This window comes from Pseudonaja textilis, chromosome 12 (genome assembly GCF_049901715.1).
Source record: "Pseudonaja textilis isolate UNSWEBS1 chromosome 12, rPseTex1.2, whole genome shotgun sequence".
NCBI lineage: Eukaryota > Metazoa > Chordata > Lepidosauria > Squamata > Elapidae > Pseudonaja > Pseudonaja textilis.
This window is the reverse complement of record NC_142001.1, coordinates 21,297,468-21,322,641: the sequence shown is the minus strand read 5'-3', so window position 1 is coordinate 21,322,641 and position 25,174 is coordinate 21,297,468. Positions and strand designations below refer to the sequence as shown.

Genomic DNA, 25,174 nt, shown 5'->3' with positions numbered 1-25,174 from the left:
AGCAGAGCTGGGGTTAATGTCGTCTTCCTTGCAGCAGGAATACTGAATGTGCATCAACTCATGTGAGTGTGTAAGTTGCACGAATGTGCCCCTTGCAGCTGCCTTGTTACAGGAGGGTCTCTTGCGGTCTCCCCCTGCCCCCGTCCTCTACATGTGATGGTCCCCAACTCTTGCGCTTTCTGATCCTGGGACCTGGCCATCCCTTCCGAGCCCGGAAGCCTGAGAAGGAGATCTCAGAATGGGGGGCTCCCCCCGTCCTCAGCAGAGGTGGAGCCGAACCCTGAGCTTCTGGCCCCTCTCCTCAAGGTGGGCTACCAGCTTTCCACTGACCTCAGGGAGAGCGAGAGAGTGAAGGGCTCTGGGCTGACCTCTGCAGACCAGGGCTTGGGCCATTCCAGAGGAAAGGATGCCCGGGCAACACTTGGAGCATTTCCATGGTGGGAGGAAGGACCGGCACTCCTCGCCTGCTGCCTGCTGCCACCAGCATCCTATCCCACTGATCTGTTAGGAAGGAGACAGGCGCCAAGATATTTTGTTCCTTTATTAGGTGTGGCCCCTGAACCTGCCACAGGAGCAACCCAGCTCAAAATACACCGTGAAGAGCTTTGCTGGCCTCCACCTAGGACAATGCTCACCTGTAGACTTCCCCTCCCCACCTCTGTAACTCAAACAGCTGTGGGGGAGGGAGGAGGACACTCAAGGGCAGCCTTTAAGCACCTGGGGCTTCTGCTGGCACGCACCTGAGGTGGCCTTTCTTCCAGCTAGGAGCAAGACGCTCCCCTGAAGGTCAGGCTTTCTGCAACCCTAACGTGGCCCCTTAATGTGGGGCTCTGCCAGACAGCACCAGGTTGGTGAATATGCGCTGCTTGTACCCTGGGCGAGGGACATCCACCCTGCACCCCCTCCCCACACGCTCCTTCTTTCTAACAGAAAGTTTAGGGGGCACTTTAGAAAGTGAGCGAGGCTTTTGGTGTGCAAAGAGCCCACTGCCCCCGGGACCCCTGGCACCTCCTCAAACTGGGCACCGAGGTCGCAGTCACCCCCACTTCAATCAAGGGAAATGGGTATATTTAGCCATGCCAGGTGGTCATATGAGGCAAGGGGTTTTAGTGCTTTTGCTCTGCTGCCCTTCAAAAGCAGCCCTGGCACCCAAGCTGCTCAGAGGAGGGACGGGGAAGGCGCTGGCGGCAGGGCGTCTGGCAAGGGCATCCCGTCAGGTCAGTCCGAACTTAGTTCATTGCAAGGCTACCAAGTGCCCCTGCGAGGCCCGCAATGAAGCCCCCCCCCTCCCCCGGTCTTTACTTGGCAGGAACTAGCCGAGCATTGCTGCACAATCTTGCAGGGCCCCCAGCCCCCCCAGCCATACTGCATCCCTGCTCCGGGAGGGGCTGAGGTGGGGCAGAAGGGTTGGCGTCCCTCAGCAGCTGCTGGGTTCAGGCTGGACACATGGAAGGGAAGAGACTCAAAGTCAGAGGCCACTAAATGAAACCGGCATCAGCAGAGCATGGGGAGGGGGGGTCACCGGCTTTGGCGCTTTGCTTTTGCTGGGGCCCCAGGGAGTCACTCGCGGTGGAAAACGTACTCCGTGTACGAGGTCCAGATCTTGTCGTCCGTCTGTTCGTGGGCAAAGGCGCACGTCCCAGTGGAGTTGCAGGCCACCATGTTGAAGCCGGCATCGGCCAGCCGGTCGAAGGCCTGCTCCAGGAAGGTGAACTTGAGGTAGTACCTGGAGGTGTAGCGCTCGGGGGGCCGGTCAGGGTCCCTGCTCTCGTTGAGGGTCTCCCCAAAGACCTCCTTCGCCAGGGAGGTCTTCCCACACACCATGATTCTCGCCACCCGCCGGAACTTGGCGTCCGTTTGGCTGTCTCTCCCCAGAGTGTAGGAGCCCCGATAGCCGATGGTGATGAAGCCGGACCGTCGGGCCTCCTGCCCTCCACCGGCTCCAGCTGTGGCGGTCAGGGAGCTGCCAGGGAGGCTGGACAAGAGCGCGCCAGCTGCCCCCAGAGTGCGAGCGGCCTCTGTGCTGGGGGAGAGCTCCTCGGGGTCGCTGGCGCAGGGCTCCTCACCCAGGGAGTCTTGCTGGCTGATCTTGGGTGCCAGGCTCTTGGCCAGCTCGGGCAGCTTGAAGAATTCGGCCTCCCGCTGCAGGCGGCTCCGCTCAGGGAAGCGCTCGGGAAGCACCAGCTGCCGGTCCCTCAGGTAGTCCAGGATGTAGCGGAAGAGGAAGCCGTCCCGGTCGACGAAGAAGCGGCCTTTGCTATCCCGGGCCAAGGCCTGGGCGCTCTGCTGGCTGAAGAGCTCGCAGAGGAAGGAGCCGGGCATGCCCATCAGGGTGCTGTGGCGGGTGAGGTAGACCTGCCCACCCACGTTCAGCTCCACGATCTCTGGGAAAGCTGAGCCCTCCCTGGGACTGGCACCGCTGGCGTTGTCTGCCAAAGCCATCCTGAGGCCCCCCTGGGGGAGAAAGGAAGAAAGAAGCACAGGGAGGTTAGGCCCCTCCTGCCCGGGTGGGGTGCTGCTCCCGGGCCTTTAGGCGGCCCCCCCAATGCAGACACCTCTCAACTCCGCCACCATCCTTTGCCTGCCACCCCAGAAACAGACACCCACGACGGCTGAGGTGCTGAGGCAGCAATCTGACCTCTGCCCAAAACTGCCCCTGCCACGCAGGTGCCAGGTGGGAGAATGGCAATGCCCAACACGGGAGCCTTACTCAATTAAAGAAAAGAGCGAGTTGATAGAATGGGGTTTGCTGGTCACTTTAATTTGGATACAGGTAAAAAGAGGACAAACGGCTCATTTCCAAAGAAAGGTTGCAGAACCTGTCCTCATTTATGGCAAGATCCATTTTAATCCACGCAGCGTCCCATTTGAGCCGCTCCCAGCAGAGCCCCAGAGTCCTCCAGCTGGCATTGCCCCCACCCCCCACCCCAATGCTGCAGTCCTGGGTTGAGAGTCTTTGAATTCCACGCCTGGGATCAGGGGAGAATCCCTGCAGGGGAGAGGAGGGGAAGGCAGGCCATCCCCACCTGCTGGGGGTCCCTTACGAGAGCCTGCAGGGCTGGGAGTTCATGGCAGGTGAGCAGAATCGCTCCCCCCACCCACCCCCAGCCTTCTAGCAGTTAGGCCGCCGGGTGGCGTGGCTGGCCGGTCGGCCTCTAAGCCTGGCTCACGTCCATGAATCGAAGGTTTATTGGAGGAGACACCTGATGCCTCTGGGAAGAGTCCTTTTCGGTCCATCAACTGAGCAGGGAACTGGGCCAGGGCTTTGGGCGCGGCCCTCCCTGCCCCCGGGGGACCCTCCCTTGGCCTGCCGGTCACAAGGCGCCCCCCACACCTCCCAGCCTCCTGCTTGGGACAGCTCAGCTGGGAGGAGTCAGAGGACACAGGAAGTAAAGGGCTGAAGGGCTTTTCTATCCCAGGTCTCCTCCTTCCTGTTTGTGCCAACACTTTTTGGCCAGAAGGTTGGAATTTCTGAGGCAAAGCGAAGGGCTGTAGTGGCCGAGGACACTTATAAGCTGCCCCACTGGATGCCATTTCTTTTCTCCTGGTCCTGCACGGTCCAGGGCTCCCCAAGCCTGAGGCGGGGGTGGGTGGGGGGAAGGATGCATGTGGCCCCCATAAATGTATTCCCTCTGGGCCCCTTTGCTTCCCCTTGGGACTGGGCCCCACTTGGCAGCCGAAGTCGGCCCAAGGGATGGCCTGGTCTGGCCCCTATTTCCTTCCTTGCAGGATGGGGTGACCTAATCCCCACCCCACCCCGAGCACACACGGAGCAGAGCAGCCTTTGTCTTGGTTCTGGGAAGAAGAGAAGGGGAGAAGGGGAGGGGGGCGCGGGGAGGCTCGGAGCAGGGATGGGGGGGGGGGTATTGGTTTCCAGGCGCGCAGCTCCCTCTGGGTCAAGGACCTCGCCCAAAGCGGCCCAGCCGCCGTTGGACTCCCCTGCTGAGGCCAGGGCGCCGTTAAAAACGCGGCTTCGGAAGGAAGCAGCTGCTTCACCCACGGCGCACACAGAAGCGGCTGAGCGGACGAGGGGCTCTGGCACACCCCGGCCTCCCGGGGACAGAGGCCCCGCTCCAGAAACCCTCGGGAGGGAAGGACGCCTTCCTTGTGCCAGAGCTCCCCCACCTCCTACACACGCGTTGCCCCATCCCGTCATTCTGACGGTCCTTCAGATGAAGCTGCCTCTTCCTGCGTGTTCGGCCCCCCGGCCGCACCTCGCCGCTGTCCACGGTCTGCAATACTGAATGTGGAGAATTCCGCGCGTGGAAACGGGCCTGCCAACGGCAAGCCGCCCCCGCTGCAAAGTTCCTCTGGAGAACACGTGTGCGCCTCGGACCTAGATGCCAGAGCCAGGCCGATGGCCGTCTGCCCTCGCTCACGCGCGGAACCGCGTTGTCCGGCCAAGGGCGCTGCCCAGCGGGCCTTCGGCTTACCCCGTCCTGCGTTCCCAAAAATCCCGGGCACAACCTGGCGGCCGGTCAGCATCCCCCGCCCCGCCCGCCCGTCTCTCGGATGGGCCCCTTTCCGCACGCACTGCGCCAGATGCGCTCCCGTCTTGCGCCCACCTTTCCAGCAGCGGCTCCGGGCGGCAAGCGCGAGGTCTCCGAGGCCAGGACGAGCCGCTCAAGCCGCAGCCGGCAGCGGCCGCCTCCGATCGTCGCGCCGCGCCGCGCCGCCCCCCGCGCCAAGCACAGCCAGGCGGGACGGGATCAGCGGTCGGCGAGGCGCCGGGGTCTTGCCGGGCGCCGTCCTGGCCCTCCTGCGCGGCGGTTCCTCACTCTCCTCGCCGCCCCCTCGACCCGGCCGCTTTTATTCGCGGGCAGCCTCGGCAGGCCCTCCCCCGGCTGGTTGACGACACGCGCCTCGCCTCCTCCCCCTCCTTCCTCCGGCAGCCCAGCCCAGCCCCCGCCGCTCCTGCCCTTCCTCGGCGGACTGGCCCGCCGCGGGTTGGGCCCCAGGGGCCCGGGAGAGAGGGGGGCGAGGACAGCTAGAACCCGCGGAAAACCAGCAGGGCCTTCCCGGGGGCGGGGGCGGCCAGGGGTTCCACGCGGACAGCCTCGGGCGCACCGGGCACCGAGACGCGCCTCCGACTCGCAAGCGCAGGGCAAGGGGAGCCCGGGATCCGCCGCGGCCGTTCGGCCAGGATCCACGCAGATTGTTGACAAGCGTGGGTTGTGTGCCCAGAGCCTCGGACAAAGAGCGGCGCATGCTCTGAAATCTAGCCTCCCCCGGGTTGCGCCAGGGGCAGAAGGAGCTTCTGCTTCAGGGACATTTCGCTTTTGGCAGAAATCCCAGAATCTTCATGCTTAGTCCGGGCGTTACAATTCATCCAAAGACCGGTGTGGCTGCCCATCCCATGTGGCACAACGTGATAAAAACAAACAGCATCCACAACACAACCCACTCTCCAAAACCACACTCCCTAAAGCACAAGCCCCCCCCCCCCCATCTCTGGGCTCATCCCGGTGCTGGCGGGGGTGGGGGGGCTTTCCAGTTTGTGCTCTTAGGAGCTTCCAGGCTTTGGAGCGAGGCTGCCGGCAAGGAGAGGAAGCAGCTTCCCCAAACTCTGTCAAAAGAACGGTTGCCCCTACAGCCCCCGCCCCCCCCCAAACCACCTCCTGCTTTCATTGTGAAAGTGGTTTACAGAGTAATTCTGCCGTTTTCATTAAAACAGGGCAGAAGCTCCAGCTCCTCATCGGGCAGCCAAAGGCAGAAACGTGAGCAAAGCATACGCCCGATTTGGGGACGGGGCATCATGGAGAAGGCTCAGCCGCCTGCAAGGAAGACGCCTCTCTCGAGGAAAGCATTTGACGGCTGGAGGTGCGGTTGGAACCTCCCCCCCCCCCGCCAGGCCCAGGTGGGGCACCTTGGAATCCAAGCTGCCAGGTTCTAATCTGGACAGTGGAGTCCTTGGTTCTAGCACTGATTATGTTCCCTGGTTGGGTAATGAGATGTCTGCAAGGGAACAACCAAACTTAGAAAAAACCAGGTTCAAATATTCTCTTCCATCAGAATCTGGACAGTTTTGCACACTAGGAATAAGTTCTTGCTTGGTAGAAACTTCTAGAACAGTGACTCTTTACTCTTTGAACAAGGCAGCCTGCTCAGAAATAATCATTTGCGTGACTAAAAATGCTTCTCAGCCAGGGCACCAAAGCAGTGGGTGACCTTGAACCGGAGCAGACATGCAATGGAGAAAAAGCAGGCAGGGAGGGAAGGACAAAATAAGCCGAGGTGTACCCCTAATTGGGTATCCAGGTTTCTCAGGGAGCAGGTGGCCTGACCAGCCAGGATTTGAGGAGAGGCCAAGTCAGCTCAAGTGTCCCCAGGGCACAGTGCCCACGAAGGGCAGGGGAACTAAAAGACTGGGCCCCAGACACCGGTGAGGCCTGCCTGTTCCTCTTGAGCTTTCCAGCTGGGGAGATGGGGCCCCCTTGACTCTGCAGAAACAGCTTGGCTTCAGCCTCTCGCTTCTCCAGGGGACAAGGCATTAATATTTATGAAGTAATTACCGGGTTCTCCCATTCCTCTGCAGCTCCCTAGGACATAATATATGCCAGCCATAAATCGAAGTGCGGTGCCAAGTTGCTCTCGGGCCCTAAAGCAGCGCTGGGGTGTGATGGATCACAGGAGGAAGTGCACACAAGGGCTGTGAAATGCCAGAGGGCTGAATTAATGGCTTTCGAGTCCAACCCTCTTATTTTTACTGCTCTCGCTAACCATCGGCCTGGGCTTCTGTCCCTCCCTCCCTCCGCATATGGAATGCAGAGTGAGACTGCGGCAGCCACTCGCGCGCTCACCAAGAGCCAGGCCAGGCTGGCAGGAGGGCTCCAGGTGGGGTGGCAGAACTGCGGGGAATCTGCTGCAGCCGGTGCTGGTGGGGGTCAAGAGCTCAGCCATTGGCTGGACTCCCGTGAGGTCACAGAAGATTCAAGGCTGGAGAAACACAAGCCAAGAGACGGATTTCTCTTTGGCTGTACGAGCCCCTCCAGCCCACCTGTGTCCCCCGGCCCTTGGGCCAACTTTGCCATCGGGGAGGAAGAGCAGCAGGAAGCTTTTCACACACACACACACACACACACCCCGCTGCCTTTTTTCCTTCCTGGGTGCTTCGGTTGCTTTTCATTCTTCCTCCGGGAGGCCAAAGGTTTGTGCTCCTTACCCAGGGCTGCTTCCACCCTTCCTGGCACCTGCACAGGTCACACTCACTGCTGCTTCTCTCAACCACCAGGGAGAAGCAATTCCAACGCAGGCAAACTTTATTTCTCCTGGCCAGGTAGGCAAGTGTTACTGGTGCACGGAGCTGCCCCTCCCCACTCGGTGGAAAATTTTGCAAACCATCGGAACAAACCGTCCCATTCAGCAGGGGAGGCAAAGCTGGCCAGGCCAACCACGCTCACCAGCTAGCCCCCCCCTTCCCCCCCCCGTTTTGTGGATGTTTTGCCCCATCACAAAATCTCAGGCGACTTCTGGGCGTTTGATTTTTAGTGGGTTCTCTCCTGCTGAAGGAGGCTCTGCGTCTCTTCTGATCACCAGGTGCTCCTCAGCTGTGGCTGTGCTCGTCCAACCTGTTGCCTGAGTGAAGGAGACCCAACCCGTCACACGACTGGGCAGGGACTCCAAGCCCACCTGTGGGAGGGAAGAATATGCGCTTTTGACCTGTGGGGTTGCTGTGACACCTGCGGAGCTGGTCTATTGGCCGGAACAGCTTCATCGGTTCCTGCCCCCTCCCCCCGCTCCCCCACCCCCTTTCAGTGAAGCAGAGAGCCAGTGGTGGTCCAGCAGGTCTGGGAAAAGGGGCTGGGTGGTCCTGAGGGCTCTGAATCCCCTCGCATTGGTTGGCTGGCTAAACGTACCGGCCACCCAGCTCCCTAGCCAGCCATTCGTGTTCCAGAGGGGTCACAGGGGCTGCTGGCCCTGCCGGCCCGTGGGGAGCCCAGGCACTCGGGCCTCCAGGGACTCGCCTAGTAATCGCGCCTCTTCATGACCTTCAGGAAGTCCTGCTCGGTCACCTCCCCGTCGCCATCCAGGTCGGCCTCCTGAATCATTTCCTGCAGGGCAGAGAGGGAGGCTGGGGCGCAGGAAGACCCTCCCCACGGGGGCAGCCGGGACTTGCAGGGCTGGCAGGGTCCCTGGCCGGGGGGAGGGGGGGAACCACCTGCAGCTCCTCGTCGGTGAGCTTCTCCCCGATCTCAGCCGCGATCTGCTTGAGGTTCTTGAAGGCGATCCTGCCGCTGTCCTTGTCCACGAAGAGCTTGAAGGCCTTCAGGATGTCCTCTTTGGAATCGATCTCGGACTGCGGGTTATGGGGGGGGGGCAGGAAGCTCCTTTCTCTCGCCCCGCGGAGCCCCCCGCGGCCCGCAACCCGCCCAGGGGCTTCCCACCCGACCCCTCCCGCTTCAGAAGAGGGGAGGGCTAAAGGGGGGAGGGCTCCGGTCTGGCGGCCCTACCATCTTCTGGGCCATGACGGAGTAGAAGGCGTCGAAGCCGATCTTGCCCGCGCCCTCCTTGTCCACCTCCGCCACCACCCGGCGCAGCTCCTCCTTGGTGGGGTCGAAGCCCAGGGCGCGGATGGACACCTGGCCGGGGGTGGGGGGGGAGGCGGTGAGAACGAGAAGGGGGCCGGGATCGCCCCGCCCAGCGCCCGACCCCGCCCCGCTCGCCTTCAGGTCCCGCACGTCGATGGTGCCGGTCCCGTCCGCGTCCAGCAGGTCGAAGGCCTCCCGCATCTGCTGCTTGTGGGCCGCGCTGAGCTCCAGCTTCGGGCCGAGCTTCCTCCGCGGCGAGGCCGCCGCCGCCTTCCCTCTATGGGCCTGGACGGGCGAGAGCCTCCATGACCGCCGCCGCCCCGCAGCCCCGGCCCCTCTCGCCCCCGCCCGCCCGCCCGCGGCCCGCCTCACCATCCGCAGCTCCTCGACTGGCGTTGCCAGGGCGACACACGCGGGAGGGGCAACCGCCCGCCCTGGACCTGCCCCGCCTCCCAGGACCCTCCCTCGCCGCCGCCCCCCGCACAGAAAAGAGGCAGAGACAGGCACCACCGGTGATCTCATCTGTATTTGTCACTCATCAGGCAGCCACAAAGGCCGGTAGGCGGGCAGGCAGAGCTCCAACCGCCAACTCCTCCCCCGGGAGGGGCTCTTCTCCCTCCCCTCCCCCCGTTACTCCATCCAGGACCCCTCCGCTCCAGGCAGCCATGTCCATCTCTGCCCCCCACCCCCAACACAGGCAGGGCTTGGAGTCTCTCTGCCTCCACCAGGACAGGTGGCCCCATGGGGTGGGGGTCTCCAGGGCACCTGGGGCTGCACGGGGGAGCCCCCGCCAGCAGAAACAAAAGCCCCCTCCGGAGCCACACTTAAACGGGACTACCTCCCCCCCCCCCTCACTCGTTCATTGGGCGACGAAGTGGGGAGGAGCCCTTCCTTCCAGCCCGCAGGCTCCCTGGGCAGGCGGTGGGCAGCGGGAGGCAGACCCCAGAGGGTGGGGGCCATACTTACCTGCATCTCTGCTGGAGTCAAGAGGGGCTTCGCTTAGCAAGGGGGCCTCCTCTGTGGAGGGCGGGCCGGAGCCCAGCCAAAGCAGAGCTCTGCGCTCCAAGCCTGGGCTACGGAGGCGGCCTCGCCTGCCACTCCAAGCACTGGTATTTTTCCTGAAGGGTCCAACAAGCATTTGGCACCAGGTTGGGCTTCCCTCACGCACACCAGGGAAGGACAGGGGGAGGGGAGGGGTCCTGCCGCTCTGATGAGGCGCTAAAAAAGCCCCCTCGGAGTCCAGGCAGCACACGGAGCCCGAGAGACCTTATATTAAGGAGGCCGAGGTTGGCTCAGGTGGTTTATAAAACCCATAGAAAGGCTTCGCAGGCAGAGAGACTCTCCGGGAGGAGCAACTCAGGGTAGCTGGAGACCACCTCAGACCGACACCCCCCTGCACCAACAGGGACACCCAGAAACCAATCTTTAAAAAAGCTCCAGTTCCAATCCACGAAGGACGATCTAACGACGACTAGGAAAACGGAATCGGTCCGTGGAAGGGCAGCTGCCCGGCTGTCCCACACCCTTCCTCCGCGCAAAGTCCAGCCCGGAGACGCCCAACGGGGCCCGGCAGAGCTGAGCTGAGCGGCAAACCCTTCGGCCAGGACAGGCAGCCCCTCCCCTTCCGTCATGCAGGAGGTAAGTCCGGCTGTGCTCTCCAGGTCCCACCCTACATCCATCCTTTCTGCCGGGAGGTCCAGGCCGAGGAAGCAGAGGCCAAGGGGTGGGGGCCCTGGGGGTGGCCTCTGCTCAGGAGCCTCCCGACAGCTTCCACACACCGGCGGCGGTGGCGGTGGCGGCTTAGGCAGACTCGCCACTCTCCAGGGAATTGATGATGTGCTCCGGCTTGTTGCCGGCTGCACACTGCTCCCACATCTTGAGGTAAAGCCGCTCCAACTCCACTGTGTACTGCTTGGTGTTGAACAGGGGGCTGGAGATCCTCTGCTTCCAGACCTTGCCACGAATCTTCTTCAGGCTGCAAGGGGGCAGAACAAGCCGCCAGTGGTTAGAAGCCCCCCCCAGAAACTCACCCCCCCCGCCCGCCCTCATGTTCCGACTGCCGGGACCAGGCGTGGCTCCTCCGGGCCCCTTTGGCAGAGGAGCCTGTGCTTCCAGGGCGGAGCCCACGCCAGCCTTCCCACCCCCCACCCCCCACCCGGGAAACACACGTACTATTCTAGATCCGTCCCCAGTTTGACCGCAACGTCCTCGTATTCCTGCCGACTCTTTGCGATGAGTTCAGGGCAGCCCAGGCAAGTCAGCTGGGAGGCTGCCACCCGGGAGGCCAGCGTCTCTCCTGGAAGCAAAAGGCCCACAGCTGCTCAGCCACAGGCCGCTTTCCCGACAGGCTGAGAGACGGGCCGGACAGCAGAGCGCCCCCCCCCACCTCACCTGGCATCGTGACCATGGGAGTCCCAGCCCAGAGCACGTCCATCCCTGTGGTGTGGCCGTTGCAGAGGGGAGTGTCGAGGCAGACATCGGCCAGCTGGCCCCTCCTCACGTGCTCTTCTTTGGGAGCCACAGGGGAGAAGATGATGCGGTTCTGGGGCAGGCCCATGTTCTGAGCATACTGCTGGATATTGGGCTCCCCCACGGCTGGGAATCGCAGCAGCCATAAGACACTGTTGGGGACTCGCTTCAGGATCTAAAGGCAGGGAAGACAAAACGAGAAGGGGCTTTAGGCACAGGCAACGCAGCCCAGACGTAGCCTCCACCCTCGAGCCCACGTTGCAAGAGAGAGACCACCCCCCAATTACACTCACGTTAGCCCACATTTGCAGAGTGGCTGGGTCAATCTTATAAAGCTGATTGAAGTTACAATAGACCACGGAGTCTTCCGGCAGCCCATACTGGGATCGAGTGGTGACAATGATGGTGCGTGGAACCTCCTCACCAGTTGCCGCTTTGTTGTTGATCTAAATGGAAGAATCCGCTCAGGGTGGCGGTGTGGAGCCACTGGGCCTCCTGCCTGCAGGCCTCCCTCTTCCTCCCTCCAGAATCCCAAACAGGAGGCGGGAGGCAAGACACTCACCTGGGTAGTTGCTAATCCATTGCTAATGTTGAACCCGTTTATGGTTATCTGAATTTGCCCACGGTTTATCATATCAATCACAGCTTCCGCAATCGTGTTCATGGGGATGACGGGCATGCTGAGACCAGCACCGCTGCTGTCTACGTTGTCCCCTCCATCGGGACATTTCATCTAGAAGCCAAGAGACGCAAACCCCGTTTGTCTTCAGGAGGAGGAAGCAGCCAAGCCGAACGTCGAGCCAGCCCATACCCCTTTCCCCTTCCTCGACAGGTTAAGCCTTTTCATCTCCCCATTTGCAACCTTCTACAAAATGGCTCATGCCTCACCTTTACTATTTTCACATCAGGCAGGCTGTCCAGGAAGGCCTTTAGATCAATGCCATTCAGAACAATTCGGTTATCATAAATATGCCCGTTCGATTTAAAGTCAATAACTGCTTTTTTCTGAAAGAAAAGAAAAGAAAAATGTGTCATGCCCCTGGTGGAGACGGACTCTGAGGGAGAGGAGGAACAGCCGACAGGGAGTGGAAGTGGGGCTCCGGAGGCCGGGGAAGGGCAGAGGCCGGCTGGGCCGTCAGAGGAGGACCCAGGCCCATCCCGTCTCCATCCCAGGGCACGCAGGGAGGAGAGGATAAGAGAGAGACATGGTCTCCTCGGGAGGAGAGGGCCTTGATCCTCTCCATGGACCGCAGCTGTGACAACTGGATAAGAGGACGGACATGCGCACCGGCCAGTGCTGGAAACAAAGCGTGGCAATATTTCTAGTTTACGGTTCCTCTCTGAGTTTGGCATCCTTCCCAGTGTGTGTTCTGATCTTTGTGGATATCTTCCAGCCCTTATCTTGCCTGGTCTGTGTTGCTTTTTACTCTTTATAATTTAAAGGACATTCCCTCCTTCTTGTAACTGCTTGTGTGGGAGTTTTTTTTGTCTCCAGTCAAGGATATTTGGAGCTTGGGAGCAAAGTGAAGGAAAAAAAGGGGGCTTCATCTGTTTTTTGTGACTGTGTTTGTTTTGTATCCCACCCTGGGTCATTACAAAATGCTTTGAGAAGGCTGGAATTGAGGCTTCTGTTAACTTCGGAGAAACAAGCTGGCCAACTCTAGCCTTCCTTGATGATCCCCATGGTACCTTCAGGTGTGGGAACATGTTTGCATGATCTCCAATGAAAAATGTATTGGGCATGTAAGCCAGCTTCTCGGAGTACTGCTCAGCGACTTCAATGGGTGAAGTTTCTCTATCTGTGATGATGTAATCCATGAATAAGGCGCCGCTCGTCCCTGGGTAGCCCAGCCACATAGCCTAGAAGGGAAGATAAAATGGGTCACCCGCAACCCCAACAGCGTCCTGAAAACACTTATGGTTTATATTCACAAAACAGCAGTGATCACAACCAGCCATGAAAACTCGCTCAGAAAATTTCAGGAGACAACATAGAGCTGATGCATATATTTAGTGGATAACTAAGAACACAAGTTGAAAACAAAAACAAAACCCTGCTTAAATAGTCTTAAATCAGAGATCATCTAAAGACAGCCTACTTGGGCCATTCCCCTGTGACCCAATGTCAAAGCAGGACAAACAGTTTTTATTATGCATTGTTACCCCTTTGCAAAACAGTCTGGACAAAATTTGCCCCCCACTCGTACAAATCGAAATCCGAAGGAAGTAGAAGTCCCATATCACCTTTGACCAGAAGCACCTGAAGCCACTGCGTTACCTGGATTGGCGCTGGCCTGAGGGCAAACAGTTCATTCCGGGCTCCCTTGGTGTAGCCGTTCATGTTAATGAGGATGTGGATGCCGTCCTTGTGGATAATATCGGCGGCTTTCCCATTGCACGGAAACTAGGGAGCCAAAATTAAAGCACACGGCTAAGCCATCTTCCTGCTTTGCTTAAGGATGGCAACCCACATTCATGGACTGAGATATCAGGGCAACATCTGACTTTGTTTTTCAAAAATAGATTTTGCTACAACTTCTAAATCTCCAAGCATAAACATGGACCAATTATTCTGAATGCCAAAGTCTGGACTTTAATTGCCACTGTTGCTAACTAGTAGAGCGCATGACCTGTCCTTCAGATTGTGCTGCTCAACGCTGGAACTAAAGTCATTTCCCTCTCCGGCTGAAGACAATGCCCTGCCACCTTTACCACAAACCCGTGCTAGTCTATGAAGCTTCCCATGCTCAGGCCCCCACATGCAGAGCTTCTATATCCTGGGAATCGCTCTTACCAGAGATAAATCAGTGAAATGATTTGCTTCAGCTATCACTTTTACTCGGAAGTTTGTGCCATCGTCAGGGCTCAGCGCGTAGCAAAACACCTAGAAAGGAGCAACGCCGCAATGCTTGGGACTCAGAATCCCAGAGGCCACGTTCCACAGCACGTGATCAAATCAAATCAAATCAAAGTCAAATCAACCTTTATTGTCAGAGTACAATATGTGTACAATGTGAGATTGGCTGAGTCTTCCTTCATGCAACCCCCGCGCCCCACCCAACACAAGTCACAGTGAAGACAAAAAAGAAAAATCCCTAACCCAGTGAATCCTACTAACAAATACACTACCTTATTGCACCACGTGAACTTATTGCACAATGCGGCGGCCTCACAAGCCTATCCTACTATGTTGACATGAAGTTATTTTTCACTCAAGGGTCTGACAGCTCCTGGAAGAGGGCTGCATTTATGACGGGCGCAACCCACCACTGCAGCTTCCAGGTCAGGACATCCTATCGGAGTCAAGCAAGGTGCCAACTTCCTTGAAAGGCCCCTTACCTCAAATTTGTCCGGGTTGTGCATGCCTGGGATTGACTGCATGAGGTGCGACGTGGGGTGATTCCCAAAGTCGGAGCTGACGTAACCCACACGCAGCCGGCCTTCACTGGCCTTCAACTCCTTAGGGTGTTCATATGGGGGCTTGTGAAGCACATTGATCTGGCAAGGAGAAAAGAAAAAAAAAATAGCAGCTATTTACAGTGCATTGAAAAGGGACCCCTCGCCTCCTTCCAAGCCTGTGTCTTCTAAAGGAGTGGATGCTGGGAAGGGTCTGAGCGGTGAACCCACCTTGTCCAGACAGAGGTTTCCATGTCGCTCCGCAATAGCCTTTCGGAAGTTATGAGACAACGGGTAGAGCATGCTGTGATGAGGGTGGACAGAAGGGAGCCGATTCTTCTCCAGCTGATCAGCAACTATGGTGACCAGCTTCTTCATTCGTTCATCGTAATCGGTCCAGTCACAAACGATCTTCAAAAGAAAAAGTAGCTGTCGGTGCACCTTGCAGATACAGAAAAGCTGCCCAATTTCCCCAAAACGCAACGGAGCCTCCTTACCTGCAAACAGTGGGCCAAATTGCAGTAGGCATCCGGGAAGTCGGGTTTCAGTTTCAGAGCAGTGCGATAGGAAGCAATGGCCTCCGGGATGTTCCCTGAATCCTGGAAGCAGAGGAAGAGGCGCTAAGTGAGGACAGCGGCTGGCTGCCACGGCCACCAGTCCTGACCGGGACCAGACCAGGCCTACCTTATGGATGGAAGCCAGGTTGCTGTGGGCATCGGCAAAGGCAGGGTTGATCTGGATGGCCCGTGTGTAGCACTGCAGAGCGCCCTGGACATCCTGCATCTCCTTTAAGGTGTTCCCCATGTTGGAGTAGGCATCGGCAAATGTGGGGCTGATTCTGAATCACAGGAAAGGCGAAGCGGGTTGTAAGGAAGACCCCGTGCATAGCGGAAGAATCCTGGTCAATTCCCGGCCATTCCAAAAGTTTAGAGCCTTACCTGATCGCTTCCTTGTAATGCATGAGTGCCTCCTGCAGCTTTCCCTGCTGCTGAAGAACACTTGCTAAATTGGAATGGGCGGCTGCAAATTCTGGGAAAACCTGCAGGAAATAAGATGGCCTTAGTTCTTCCAAGAAAGTCCCACTGTCTCTGGGATCCAAATCACTTTTGCATTGTTTTAATTTAAAAAGTATTGAAAAGTAATTTATGTATACGGAGTGACATACCCCACATTGTCCTGGAGCTGCCCAGGACCAATGTGTGCTGTTAACTGATCATCCCACTCTCTGCTTGACTCACCAGGTTACACCCCCCCACTCCCCAGCCCTTCCCTTCTCTCTCTCCTGCTCTTTCTGCATCCACTGGCCAGGGAGAGGAGAGGCCCCGTAGAAACAGAAGCAAAATGTCATCCTTTCCAAGAGATAGACAAAACGGTAGATAATAACCTCACTCCTTTCCCAAGCTGACATTCTTAGCCTTTATTTCTACAGTTCACTGCTACCAAATAAAAGGAAAGTGGGCCAGGCTTCTAGGTGCAAGTCTGGGGCTGAATGTCATGGATAATGATTGACAAGCTGACCTCAAGAGCTTTGCGGTAGAGGCGAACGGCCTCCTCGATATTTCCTTGTTCCCGCTTGATGTTTGCCAGGTTATTGAGGGAATCTGCATGAGTGGGACACAGGCGAAGGGCTGTATTGTAACATTCCTCTGCTTCAGCAACCTGTTGACACAGATTACACTAAATTTAGAATTTTAAAAAAGAGAGAAGGACCACACTCCTTTCAAAATTGGAGCCAAAGCTTCTACAATGCAACCAGACCCACCCTGGCCAGTGAGAAACAGTGTCTTACGCTGCCTTTCTCCTTAAGGGCGTTGGCCAGGTTGCAGTAAGCATCGGGGAAGTGTGGCTGCAGCTCAATGGCACGCTTGTAGGTGTCTATGGCCAGGTCGATCAGCCCCTGTTCATAATAGACACAGGCCAGGTTGCCGTGCACAACTGCATGGTTTGGACTCAGGCTCAGGGCTCTCAGGTAGGCCGCAACAGCTCTAGAACGAGAGAGGCTGCAAATCAAGCCAATGATCCTCGGGCAACATTGCACAAAAGGCTGCCTTGGCCCGGCCCGCTCTCCAGGGGGAGAGCAAGACAAGCCCTAGCCTGGGGAGGATGGGTTTTGTTGAATTACCTGTCAAATATCCGGGCTTCCTTCAAGACATTCCCCAGATTGATGTAAGCATCCAAGAAGTTTGGGTCAAGGGTCACAGCCTTAGAAAAATTGACAACCACCGTAAGAGGCCTGCTTTAGACCAGCGGATTCTGCTTCCGACTGAAGCAAAGGCAACCCTGAAATCACACTTGAAGGCCGCGTCCCTGGGAAGCCTCTTTCACCTCCTCTCTCTCTCTCTCTCTCTCTCTCTCTCTCTCCCACTTACATGACTACATACACAGATATAGGAAAGTGAAGATATGCAGTGGATGAAATCCAAAGTTAGTAAGCTAAACACGGCACCTCCTTAAGGGAGCTCCATCTTCCCTGGGCTTGTACAGTTGCGTGGAGTCTCTGGTTAAGGGTCACTGAGAGGTGCCCAAACAAACGGCTATCATGTGAGCCCAGGACAAGATGCAAGGTTTTCAGGGACGTTGACAACACATAGGCTCACGTCAAAGAGGTTGGGAATAAGGTTTGTCCTAGAGTACATTTTACATCAAACAACAAGAGGACTACCCAGCCACCACCCATCTCTATTGTGATTATCACACTGCAGGCCTCCCTCCTCTTCATTATACCATCCTTCCCAAAGCTTGGAAGTAATAAAACTCCAGGAGCTCCAAAAGCCATTTTTCTTCCCAATCGCCTCTAAAAAGGCATCAATTTTGAGGCACCCGGACCATGTAAAAAGGGCACCCAGTCACACCCTGCTTTTGTCCCAGGTAGCCAGGCTCCCTCCGCGCGTTGTGTTTTGAAAATGGAAGGTTAACACTCCCACAGTTATTACCTTTTCAAAGTGATGAATGGCAAGCCAGATTTCTCCTTGAGCATTGAACACACAGCCAAGGTTACTCCATGCAACTGCAAAATTGGGTTGCGTTTCAATTGCCTTCAAATAACAGGCCTTGGAAGGGTTAAAGGTAGATACAAGGGAAGGGAATAATTGCACAAAGAAAATGGAGAAAAACATCGTTAGTATACCTTCTCCAACCCGCCAAAAGTGATCCTGCAGTATAGGCTTGCTTGCGCCAAAACTAAAGGGTTGTAAACAGCTGGCTGATCCTGCGCTGGCGCAAACCAAAACCCGAGGGCAAACCCACCATCCTCAGTTAGACTGATCTGCACATCGCAACTCTTACTCAGCCCGGGAAATTCCCAGTCCCCCCCCCCCTCCCTGCAGGGTCACCGCATCCCTGTGAAATCCAAAGCAAGATCAACTGCCGAAGCAACTTTTAACACTGTGGGGCTTGGAAAGCAAGCGGAGTAGAAGGTATCCAAAGCAGCTGGGTGATGTTTGGCCGGGCCTTTCCAAAGGAGCCTCCAGAAAGAGGCAGCACACGCAACAGGTGCCTTGAAGGGGACAGCCCGCTCTCTACTCCAGCCAGGCTCTGCCCTGATCCTGCCTTGTTCCACATCTCAGCGCCGCCTTCAGCTTCCAAAACCTCAAATACCAGGTTTGCCCAAAGGTTCAGGTCCCTGCAATGCAAGCGCAAGACGCCGCAAGCGCTCCCTAACAGCGCGCCGCTGCGCTATCGCTGCAAACTGCACTGTGTAGAACGGCCCCGGAGACTGTGAACGGCCAGCCAGACTGATTCATCTACCAGAGCGGCCTCTGTGAAAACTGTTAAGTGTTCAATTTATGTCTGAAATCTGAATGCAGTTGCAAAGCCAATTGTATCGAAAATCCTACAGCACAGGGTTCTGGAAGCCACGCAGTTAGAGATGAATCATATCTGATCAACCATTCACAAGGGCGCAATCGCACGCAAGGCGCATTTCCGCTGCGCAGCCTATGCGCTACTGCAGGATCACAGCGCATCATCATCAGAAGAGCAGAACGCTGCAATCCAAACAAAGAAGAAAAAGGAAAAAAATGAACAACCAGGGAGAGTTAGAAGCTTTAACTATAGTAACTCCAATTATTATTTTTTTTACATCTTTAATTTACTTTTACAATATATCTTTGAAAGAATTGTGGCTAGGACTATAAAATATTCTCTAACATTACTTGTTGTACATTAAATACTTAAACTGTTTCTGAAGCCACAAGACAGAAGATTCAGGCATGGAGGCAAATGGTTTTGCTGTGGCAGTTACAAACCCGTTACCATATTTCTCATGTGAGTTTTCGGTGCGTTCCTTGCTGGAAGAGGAGGAGGAGGAGTGTGTCTGCCCTAGATCCAGGCCTCGAGCTCCCTTCAGCGAGGCACCTTACGCATGGAATAGGAGGTTTCACCCACCTGAAACCTTCTAAATACAATATCAATGGTGAAAAACCAAAAACAAGAGAGAAAATAAAACAAGATCATTAGTAAAAAGTTCAACAAAGCAATTGAAAATCTGTGGATATGTCTAATACAAGGGTTCAGGACAGTTTTCTGTAACATGGGAGACATGCAGATGGGAAGGGGTTAATTGGGGAAACTGCAAACAGCAGGGCATTTGGAAGAAAGGCTCTGAAATTTCCACAAAACTTACATTTTACTTGAAATAGCAAATATTCTTGCTGGTTTGATCTTATAAATGCACTGACAGCCAAAGAAATACATTGCAATTTATTTCAAGTATATGTGTATTATCTTCACGTCTTTTCGTTATCTTGCCCTTTTTTAGTGGAATTCTCACGGAAACAAGAGTCACACTTTCAAACTAGGTGTCTCCAAGCTCTGAAATAAAGAGGTCAGCAACCTAAGGCAGGCGCAGTGTCTTGGCCTATACCAGTCACACTAAAAGCTGCAGTGAAGTGCAGTTCACGTTAGCTGTCCACCCGGCAGGCTGCGCACGGCTGGTCTTCTCAAAAAGACACTTCACTCCCACCAGCCTGTTTTCCAGGGCAGGGCCCAAGTGCCAGCCCTTTGGGCAAGCCAGATCCCCTCCCCCACCCAGAGGCACAGCAGCCAGCCAGACAGCTACACTCTCCGTACACTCCACTTGGTAGCATGCGCGCGGGGCTTGAAGCGAAGGACTGCCGCGGAGGTCCTTCTAGTTCCTCCACACTCCTCACCCCTGCTGCGCAAATGCGTAAGGTGGCTTGTAACAAGACAATTCCCGGTTGTTCTTTTCCTTTTTTTGCATTCTAAGTTTTTGTCATGCCAAGAGCCTCAAAACCCATTCAAATTCTTGGTTGGAAACCAGACTGCTAGAAGCCACCTTTCCACTTAATGTAGCAAGTTTTTCTTTGATCAGGTCATTTTCCAAGCAAACCAACACCTTGACTCAACCTTTGGGAGCAATAACTGATTCCAAGAACCCAACCGCCACAATGCTGTTTGCTAGCCTTTCTTCCATGAACCATGTGGGGGCAGGGGGAGGGGAAGGGTTAAAGAATCTCTTTAATGCCATATTCATAGGGTAACATTTGATAAGGTTCTTCTACACTTACAAGCCACAAAGGACTTTAGAAGAGCACTCACAGGAAGCACGGACTAAGTCACTGGCTTGGCATCAGCAGGCAAGCCTCAGTTTGGGACCCATGTTATTTCCAGATCAGAGAGTAGTGGCGCCCCTGCCAGTCACTTCACCATAATGGATAGTCTAGTTCTGCAGCAAGACTCAGTGTTCCATTTCTCGCCTTAAAGCAAGGGGTTAACACGGGCATGCCATATCTTGCCCTGCCACTACTCTGGGGCAATTCAGAGCCTTCAGCTTTCAGCCACATCTTGGGACTCTTGGAGGTCAGCGGAGAATGGAAGACTTGGTGCAAGCGTTCACATTGTTCAAAAGACTGATTCTACAGAACACCTACCTTGGCTTCTTCCAAGCGACCCAGGGCTTTGAGCAGATTCCCCAGGTCACTACGCACACAGTACAAGTCCTGAAAGGCAAATGGGTTCTGTCACCATCAGCACAGCTGATCCAGATCAACAGGATCAGAAATGGAAAATAAGACTACTGCAATAAAAAAACTAATCAATTAAGTTTCTAGGGTACTTTTAATAATCTTCTGCAAAGGGGAGGGCTTTAAAGTTATAAAGTTGGAATCATAAAGCAAGTCTGCAAACAACGCATCTCTATAAAATTATCCTGCTGAATAACAGACCTTCATATAGCTTTCACCACACAGCTTATGCACTACGTGCTGGAATTTACTGGGAACTGAGAAGATACCGGGAACCGTACTTGTAAGTATGGGAAGAGCGGGAGAGATGCCTAAATTAATGGGTGGCACCTGTCCTTGCAGAAGATGGAAACAAGCTGCCTAAGCAAGCAGCAATGCAGGATAGTGACAGAAACTCGTCCGAAGACCAATTTCCCCAACAGGATGGATAGGAGCTGTTACCCTAGGGCTTCTTAAGGGCACCGCACTGGGAATGCTGGTTCACACAACGGTCAATGGTCCACCCAGAGAAGCCTTAAGGACACTATTGTCACCCCATAGCAATAAAGGGCTTTTAGGTGCAACCTTGAAGGGCCTTTCCTTTGGAGAAAAAAGCTGTTCCGAGAGATCGGCACCATCTCTACTCACAGGGTTGTACTGCAGGGCAGAAACGTAGGCCTGCACTGCCCCTTCCATGTCTCCTGCAGCTACCAAAGCAGCAGCGAGGTTAATGTATCCATCAATGAAGTCTGGCTTGAGGCGAAGAGCATGCCGGTAGTGTTCGATGGCCTCCTGCAGCTGTCCACGTTCCTTGTACACGTTTCCCAGGTTGGAGTAAGCTTCTGCCAACAAGGGATTCTGCTTGATCGCCAAAGTGCTGAAGTGAGCAGACCTGGAGAAGACAAAGTAAGGGTTTAAGGTACTTTGATAAGTAGTAATTATTCACTGAATCTTGACAGTTGAAGAACTATCACCAGAATCCAAGTTCAACATTTGGGAAGGTCATTTTAATTGTGGATAAAAAAAAAATTGCCTACTTCCACGGAAGCCCATTTTAATCTTATTGCTTCCAGTGAGCCCTGAAGATGGGCAGAGAAGCTGGGTTTCCACTTAGAGCATCCTGCTAAGAGAACAATGAGCAAAAGCTACCTCAATCCAGAGCACTGGCACAGGGCACATTATCTTGTCTCCTGCTCAACAATTATTGCAGTAGCAGCAATCTCGGCTTGAAGAACCAGGGACTGCTGATACACGGATGTATCTTTTGTTGTGTTTTGCATAACAAATACCCCAAAATTAATAAGACAAACACAGAAAACTTCTGTCACACAAATGGTATTTTTCAGAACAGTGAGACCTCTTCACTCACTCACTCACTCACTCACACACACACACGCTGATGTGTCATCTAACATGAGATGCACTTTTTAATGCTGTATTGTTTTGGGGTTCCTGAGAAGCGGCTGGTTCAGAAACATTCTTTCAGTTCAACACTTCTTGTTGTTTCCCAAGTTCTGTCATGTTACCAGAAACTTTAGTTGAGAATAGGATGCTCTTGCAATGGGGCTTCCTGCTTATTTAGTATATTCAGAAATGTTCCATCAAATTTAAACAATGCAGAAAACTTTTCGTGGAGTGGAGAGCACCAGAGTGCCACCCCAGTGCCCAGAGCCTGTCTTTCCAAGCAGCGCCCTCAGCAATGGGCAGGAAGGCACCAGCTTCATTACCTGTCCAGTCTGCGGCACTGGAAGTGAATGGAAGAGAGCAGTAAGAGCACCCCCGTGTTGTCAGGTTCTTGGCGCCAAAGTTGCATGCAGTGCCTCTCGGCCGCTTCAAAATCTCCTGCTTGATACTCCCGGTGAGCCAACTCCGCTAACCCTTGGAAGGAAAGCATACGTTTCGTTGGTTCTGAAGAATCACCAAAACATTCAGGGGGGGGGAAGGAAAACAAAAAGTTAGAAAATGGATAAACAATGAATAATAAAAATGGATAAACAATGGTATACAAATTAAAGATGAAATGCCAACATCCAAGGGGTATTTGATGATTAAAGACAGAGACATATGACTTCCTAATTTAATGGTGAATGATGGTGATTGTCAAGTTTCAAAGAAGTCAAAAAAATTTTTTTCCTTGGCTAATTACTCCCCCCCCCCAATTTCAGCATCTTCAGCTTTACCTCAGCCATGACCCAGACTCTCTGTTTTAGGCTCCGTGGCAATCTTTCAGAGAGACACTTTTTTTAAACAGGCCAATGTTAGGAACATACCATCATTCAACACAAGTCTTAATGTTAAAATCAAAATGTGCCAGGTAAGAAAATAAAAACATGATTCCATGCAATGAAAGGATCGCATACGGTAGGTATTGTTATCTGTCAAATAAACTTAACATTGCTGAGAAGGCCTCCAAGACTTTGTTCAGAGAAAGCTATAGGCCACTGGTTTTCCTGTGTTCACCGTCTGTTGTCAGCTCCAGAGCAATATTTTCTCCCCAATAAAATCATGAGAGGGGAGATCATGAAACTCAACATTTGCTGGACTAGGAATCAGATTTTTCTAATACCCTTGAAAATTAAAACACTGAATGAAACAATACCTAAAGTTAATTCAAGTCAAATAAACTCTTATGGATTAAAGTGAATTATTTATCACAAACTACAGTATTACAAATAGTAAATAAGCCAACTAGTAGTTTGATGAGAAGCTGAACTCAAAGATGTTATCTTCAGAGAAGAAAAGGAAGATTTGCACCAGCTTTGCAAAAAGCCTCATAAAAACTTGCACAACACTTCTCTGTAATATTCCATCAAGACGGTAAATTAGGAAATAAGTCACGGAATCAGAATGCCCACACTTAAAAATAAAGCAATTTCAACAGCATAATATCTTTATTTTTTTAAAAAAGCACCTTTTTTTTAAAAAAAAAGCTGATCATAAACCTCAAGGGACTAGAAGCTGCCTAATACTGGGGCCCACACAGAAATTGTACAGCAAAGAGACCAATTCTTTTCCTTTTAGCTGTTTTTCATCTGAACAATTTGTAGCCTTCCCAAAGTGATTTATTCCTCTACTACCTAGCATATAAATCATATCTGTAAAGGGCAGGTAAAAGTCATTTGCCCAAAATGTATTCAATAGCAAGAATTTCTTGGATAATTTTGAACCGTCTTCAACTCTTTAGCCACTTGAGAACCACCTCATACTATTATGTAATACAGCAGTAAGATTCTATCCAAAATTCACCCAGGACCCTCGGAGGAGAACATCCCTAGCGTCTCATTGGCCTGCAACAGTGAGACAGGCACGGAATACCAGCACCTCAAACACAAGGGCTATTCTTTATCCCCTTGCTACGCAAGCTAAATAAAACAAGTGTTATCAGAAGAAAGGTTATCATCTCTGGCGGGGGGGGGGGGGACGACACACAATTGACGCTAATCTTTATACATGAATTAGGACATTTCCTTTACGTTGTAGCTATGCTATTTGGAATGATCAAGCAGGAAAAATTATACAGTATTCCATCATGTTCACTTGTGTGCACTATATTCCTACGTGAATTTGTTTTGGTTATAGTAAGAAGCCAAACTTGCCCGAGAGCTTGCCCGTCCCCTTATCTACGAGCCACATGTGGCCCTAAGGAGGTCCCAGCCCCCGGGCTCGGAGCTAACAGCCGCCGCCGCCGCCGCCGCCCTGGATAGGCAGCCCGGGGGGCATTGGGAACGAGAAGCGGGAGCCCCCGCGAGGACTCCCAATTGACCGTCCTCTGGGAAGAGGCAAGCTTCTCCGACCACCACTAACACACAGCCACCATTTTGTTGGGAAGGGAGCCCCAAAGGCACCTTTAGCTGCCCGGAGGCTGCCGAGGGCCGCTCCGGGGCGGCCGCAGAGCCGGAGGAAGCGCTCCTCCCGTCCAGCGCCGGGAAAACACCGCACGAACCAACTGCGCATGTGCACCCGGGGTCCCGCACCTGCCCCCGTCCGCGCGGCCCATCGGCGAACCCCCCTCCGGAAAAGCCGGCGGCCCATCATCCCCGTCCTTCCGCGAGGCCTTTGTCTGCGGCCAGGAGGTTTTCCTTGCGGCTGCCCGAAGAGCCCCCACGTGCTCCTGCCGCACCTCGGGAAAAACGCCCGGGGTCGTCCCCGGGCCGAAGCATTCCCCTCACGCCGCTTCTGCTCCAGGCTCGGCGTTCCGGGCCCTCGGCACCCCCGCAGTTCTCGGGGCAAGGACCCACCCCCCGCGCTCGTCGCCCCCCGCCTGGGCAGAGGCCTCCTCGGAACCGCCGCTGGCGCTGCGGAGCCCAGGCGACGCTCCCCAGCCCGCGAACGGCGGGAGGCGCGGGGACAGGTACCTGTGCTGTCGGCCACGTTCCCCACGGATGCCGCCATGGCTCCGGCAACCGCCTCGCTGGCAATCGGCCCCGCTCCCTGCCGGTTCCCTCGCGCCTCCTCAGCCTGCGGCTCCCGAAATGGCGGCGGCGGCGGCGCGCAAGGAGACGACGCCTGAGGCAAGCGCCTCGCCGGCTCTTCTTTCGCGTCCCCACGAAATAGTCCCTGGACTTCGGGGTGGGCGTGGGGGGGTGGCAATGTCGTTCCCTCCCGCAAGGGCGAGATTTATGGGGAGAGCTCTGCGGGATCCGCGGCCTCCTGACCCTCGCTCTTCCGACGGGCCCAAGTAGAAACGCAGTTCTCACGGAACCGTCTCCGTACTCCTCCGCCGGACGCTTCAATGCGCAGGACGCATGCGCCTTAGCTGGTCGCCGAGCATTCCCCCCCTCCTTTACGGGGGGGCGGGGTATTCGCGGACGGGAAGGA

At 54.9% G+C, this 25,174-nt stretch overlaps 3 protein-coding genes across 5 annotated transcripts; all 3 read right to left on the bottom strand.

The window, feature by feature from the left end:
• Positions 1–526: 526 nt before the first annotated feature.
• LOC113446831 (BTB/POZ domain-containing protein KCTD12-like) lies at positions 527–5,176 on the bottom strand. The gene is made up of 2 exons (XM_026716662.2): positions 4,566–5,176; positions 527–2,454 (listed from the first exon to the last, which is right to left on the bottom strand). The coding sequence occupies exon 2, from the start codon at positions 2,440–2,442 to the stop codon at positions 1,561–1,563; it is 882 nt and encodes a 293-aa protein (XP_026572447.1). The 5' UTR covers positions 2,443–2,454; positions 4,566–5,176; the 3' UTR covers positions 527–1,560.
• A 2,065-nt stretch (positions 5,177–7,241) lies between these two features.
• LOC113446837 (centrin-2-like) lies at positions 7,242–8,865 on the bottom strand. Of its 2 annotated transcripts, none has more exons than XM_087941244.1 (5): positions 8,664–8,865; positions 8,451–8,579; positions 8,159–8,296; positions 7,965–8,051; positions 7,242–7,629 (listed from the first exon to the last, which is right to left on the bottom strand). In XM_087941244.1, the coding sequence occupies exons 1-4, from the start codon at positions 8,727–8,729 to the stop codon at positions 7,965–7,967; spliced, it is 420 nt and encodes a 139-aa protein (XP_087797370.1). In that variant the 5' UTR covers positions 8,730–8,865; the 3' UTR covers positions 7,242–7,629. The 2 variants fall into 2 exon arrangements, with proteins under 2 accessions (XP_087797370.1, XP_087797369.1); XM_087941243.1 differs by having other exon boundaries at positions 7,242–7,579; positions 7,969–8,051.
• Positions 8,866–9,815: 950 nt separating this feature from the next.
• On the bottom strand, positions 9,816–25,105 carry OGT (O-linked N-acetylglucosamine (GlcNAc) transferase). Of its 2 annotated transcripts, none has more exons than XM_026716625.2 (22): positions 24,712–25,105; positions 22,084–22,264; positions 21,005–21,248; positions 20,285–20,353; positions 17,327–17,443; positions 16,516–16,595; positions 16,183–16,378; positions 15,912–16,052; positions 15,332–15,432; positions 15,078–15,231; positions 14,891–14,992; positions 14,625–14,804; positions 14,337–14,495; positions 13,792–13,881; positions 13,276–13,401; positions 12,687–12,857; positions 11,886–12,002; positions 11,560–11,730; positions 11,291–11,443; positions 10,920–11,172; positions 10,701–10,824; positions 9,816–10,503 (listed from the first exon to the last, which is right to left on the bottom strand). In XM_026716625.2, exons 1-22 carry the CDS (start codon positions 24,746–24,748, stop codon positions 10,329–10,331), a joined length of 3,141 nt encoding a protein of 1,046 aa, XP_026572410.1. In that variant the 5' UTR covers positions 24,749–25,105; the 3' UTR covers positions 9,816–10,328. The 2 variants fall into 2 exon arrangements, with proteins under 2 accessions (XP_026572410.1, XP_026572411.1); XM_026716626.2 differs by having other exon boundaries at positions 22,084–22,234; positions 24,712–25,087.
• Between the last annotated feature and the right edge of the window lie 69 nt (positions 25,106–25,174).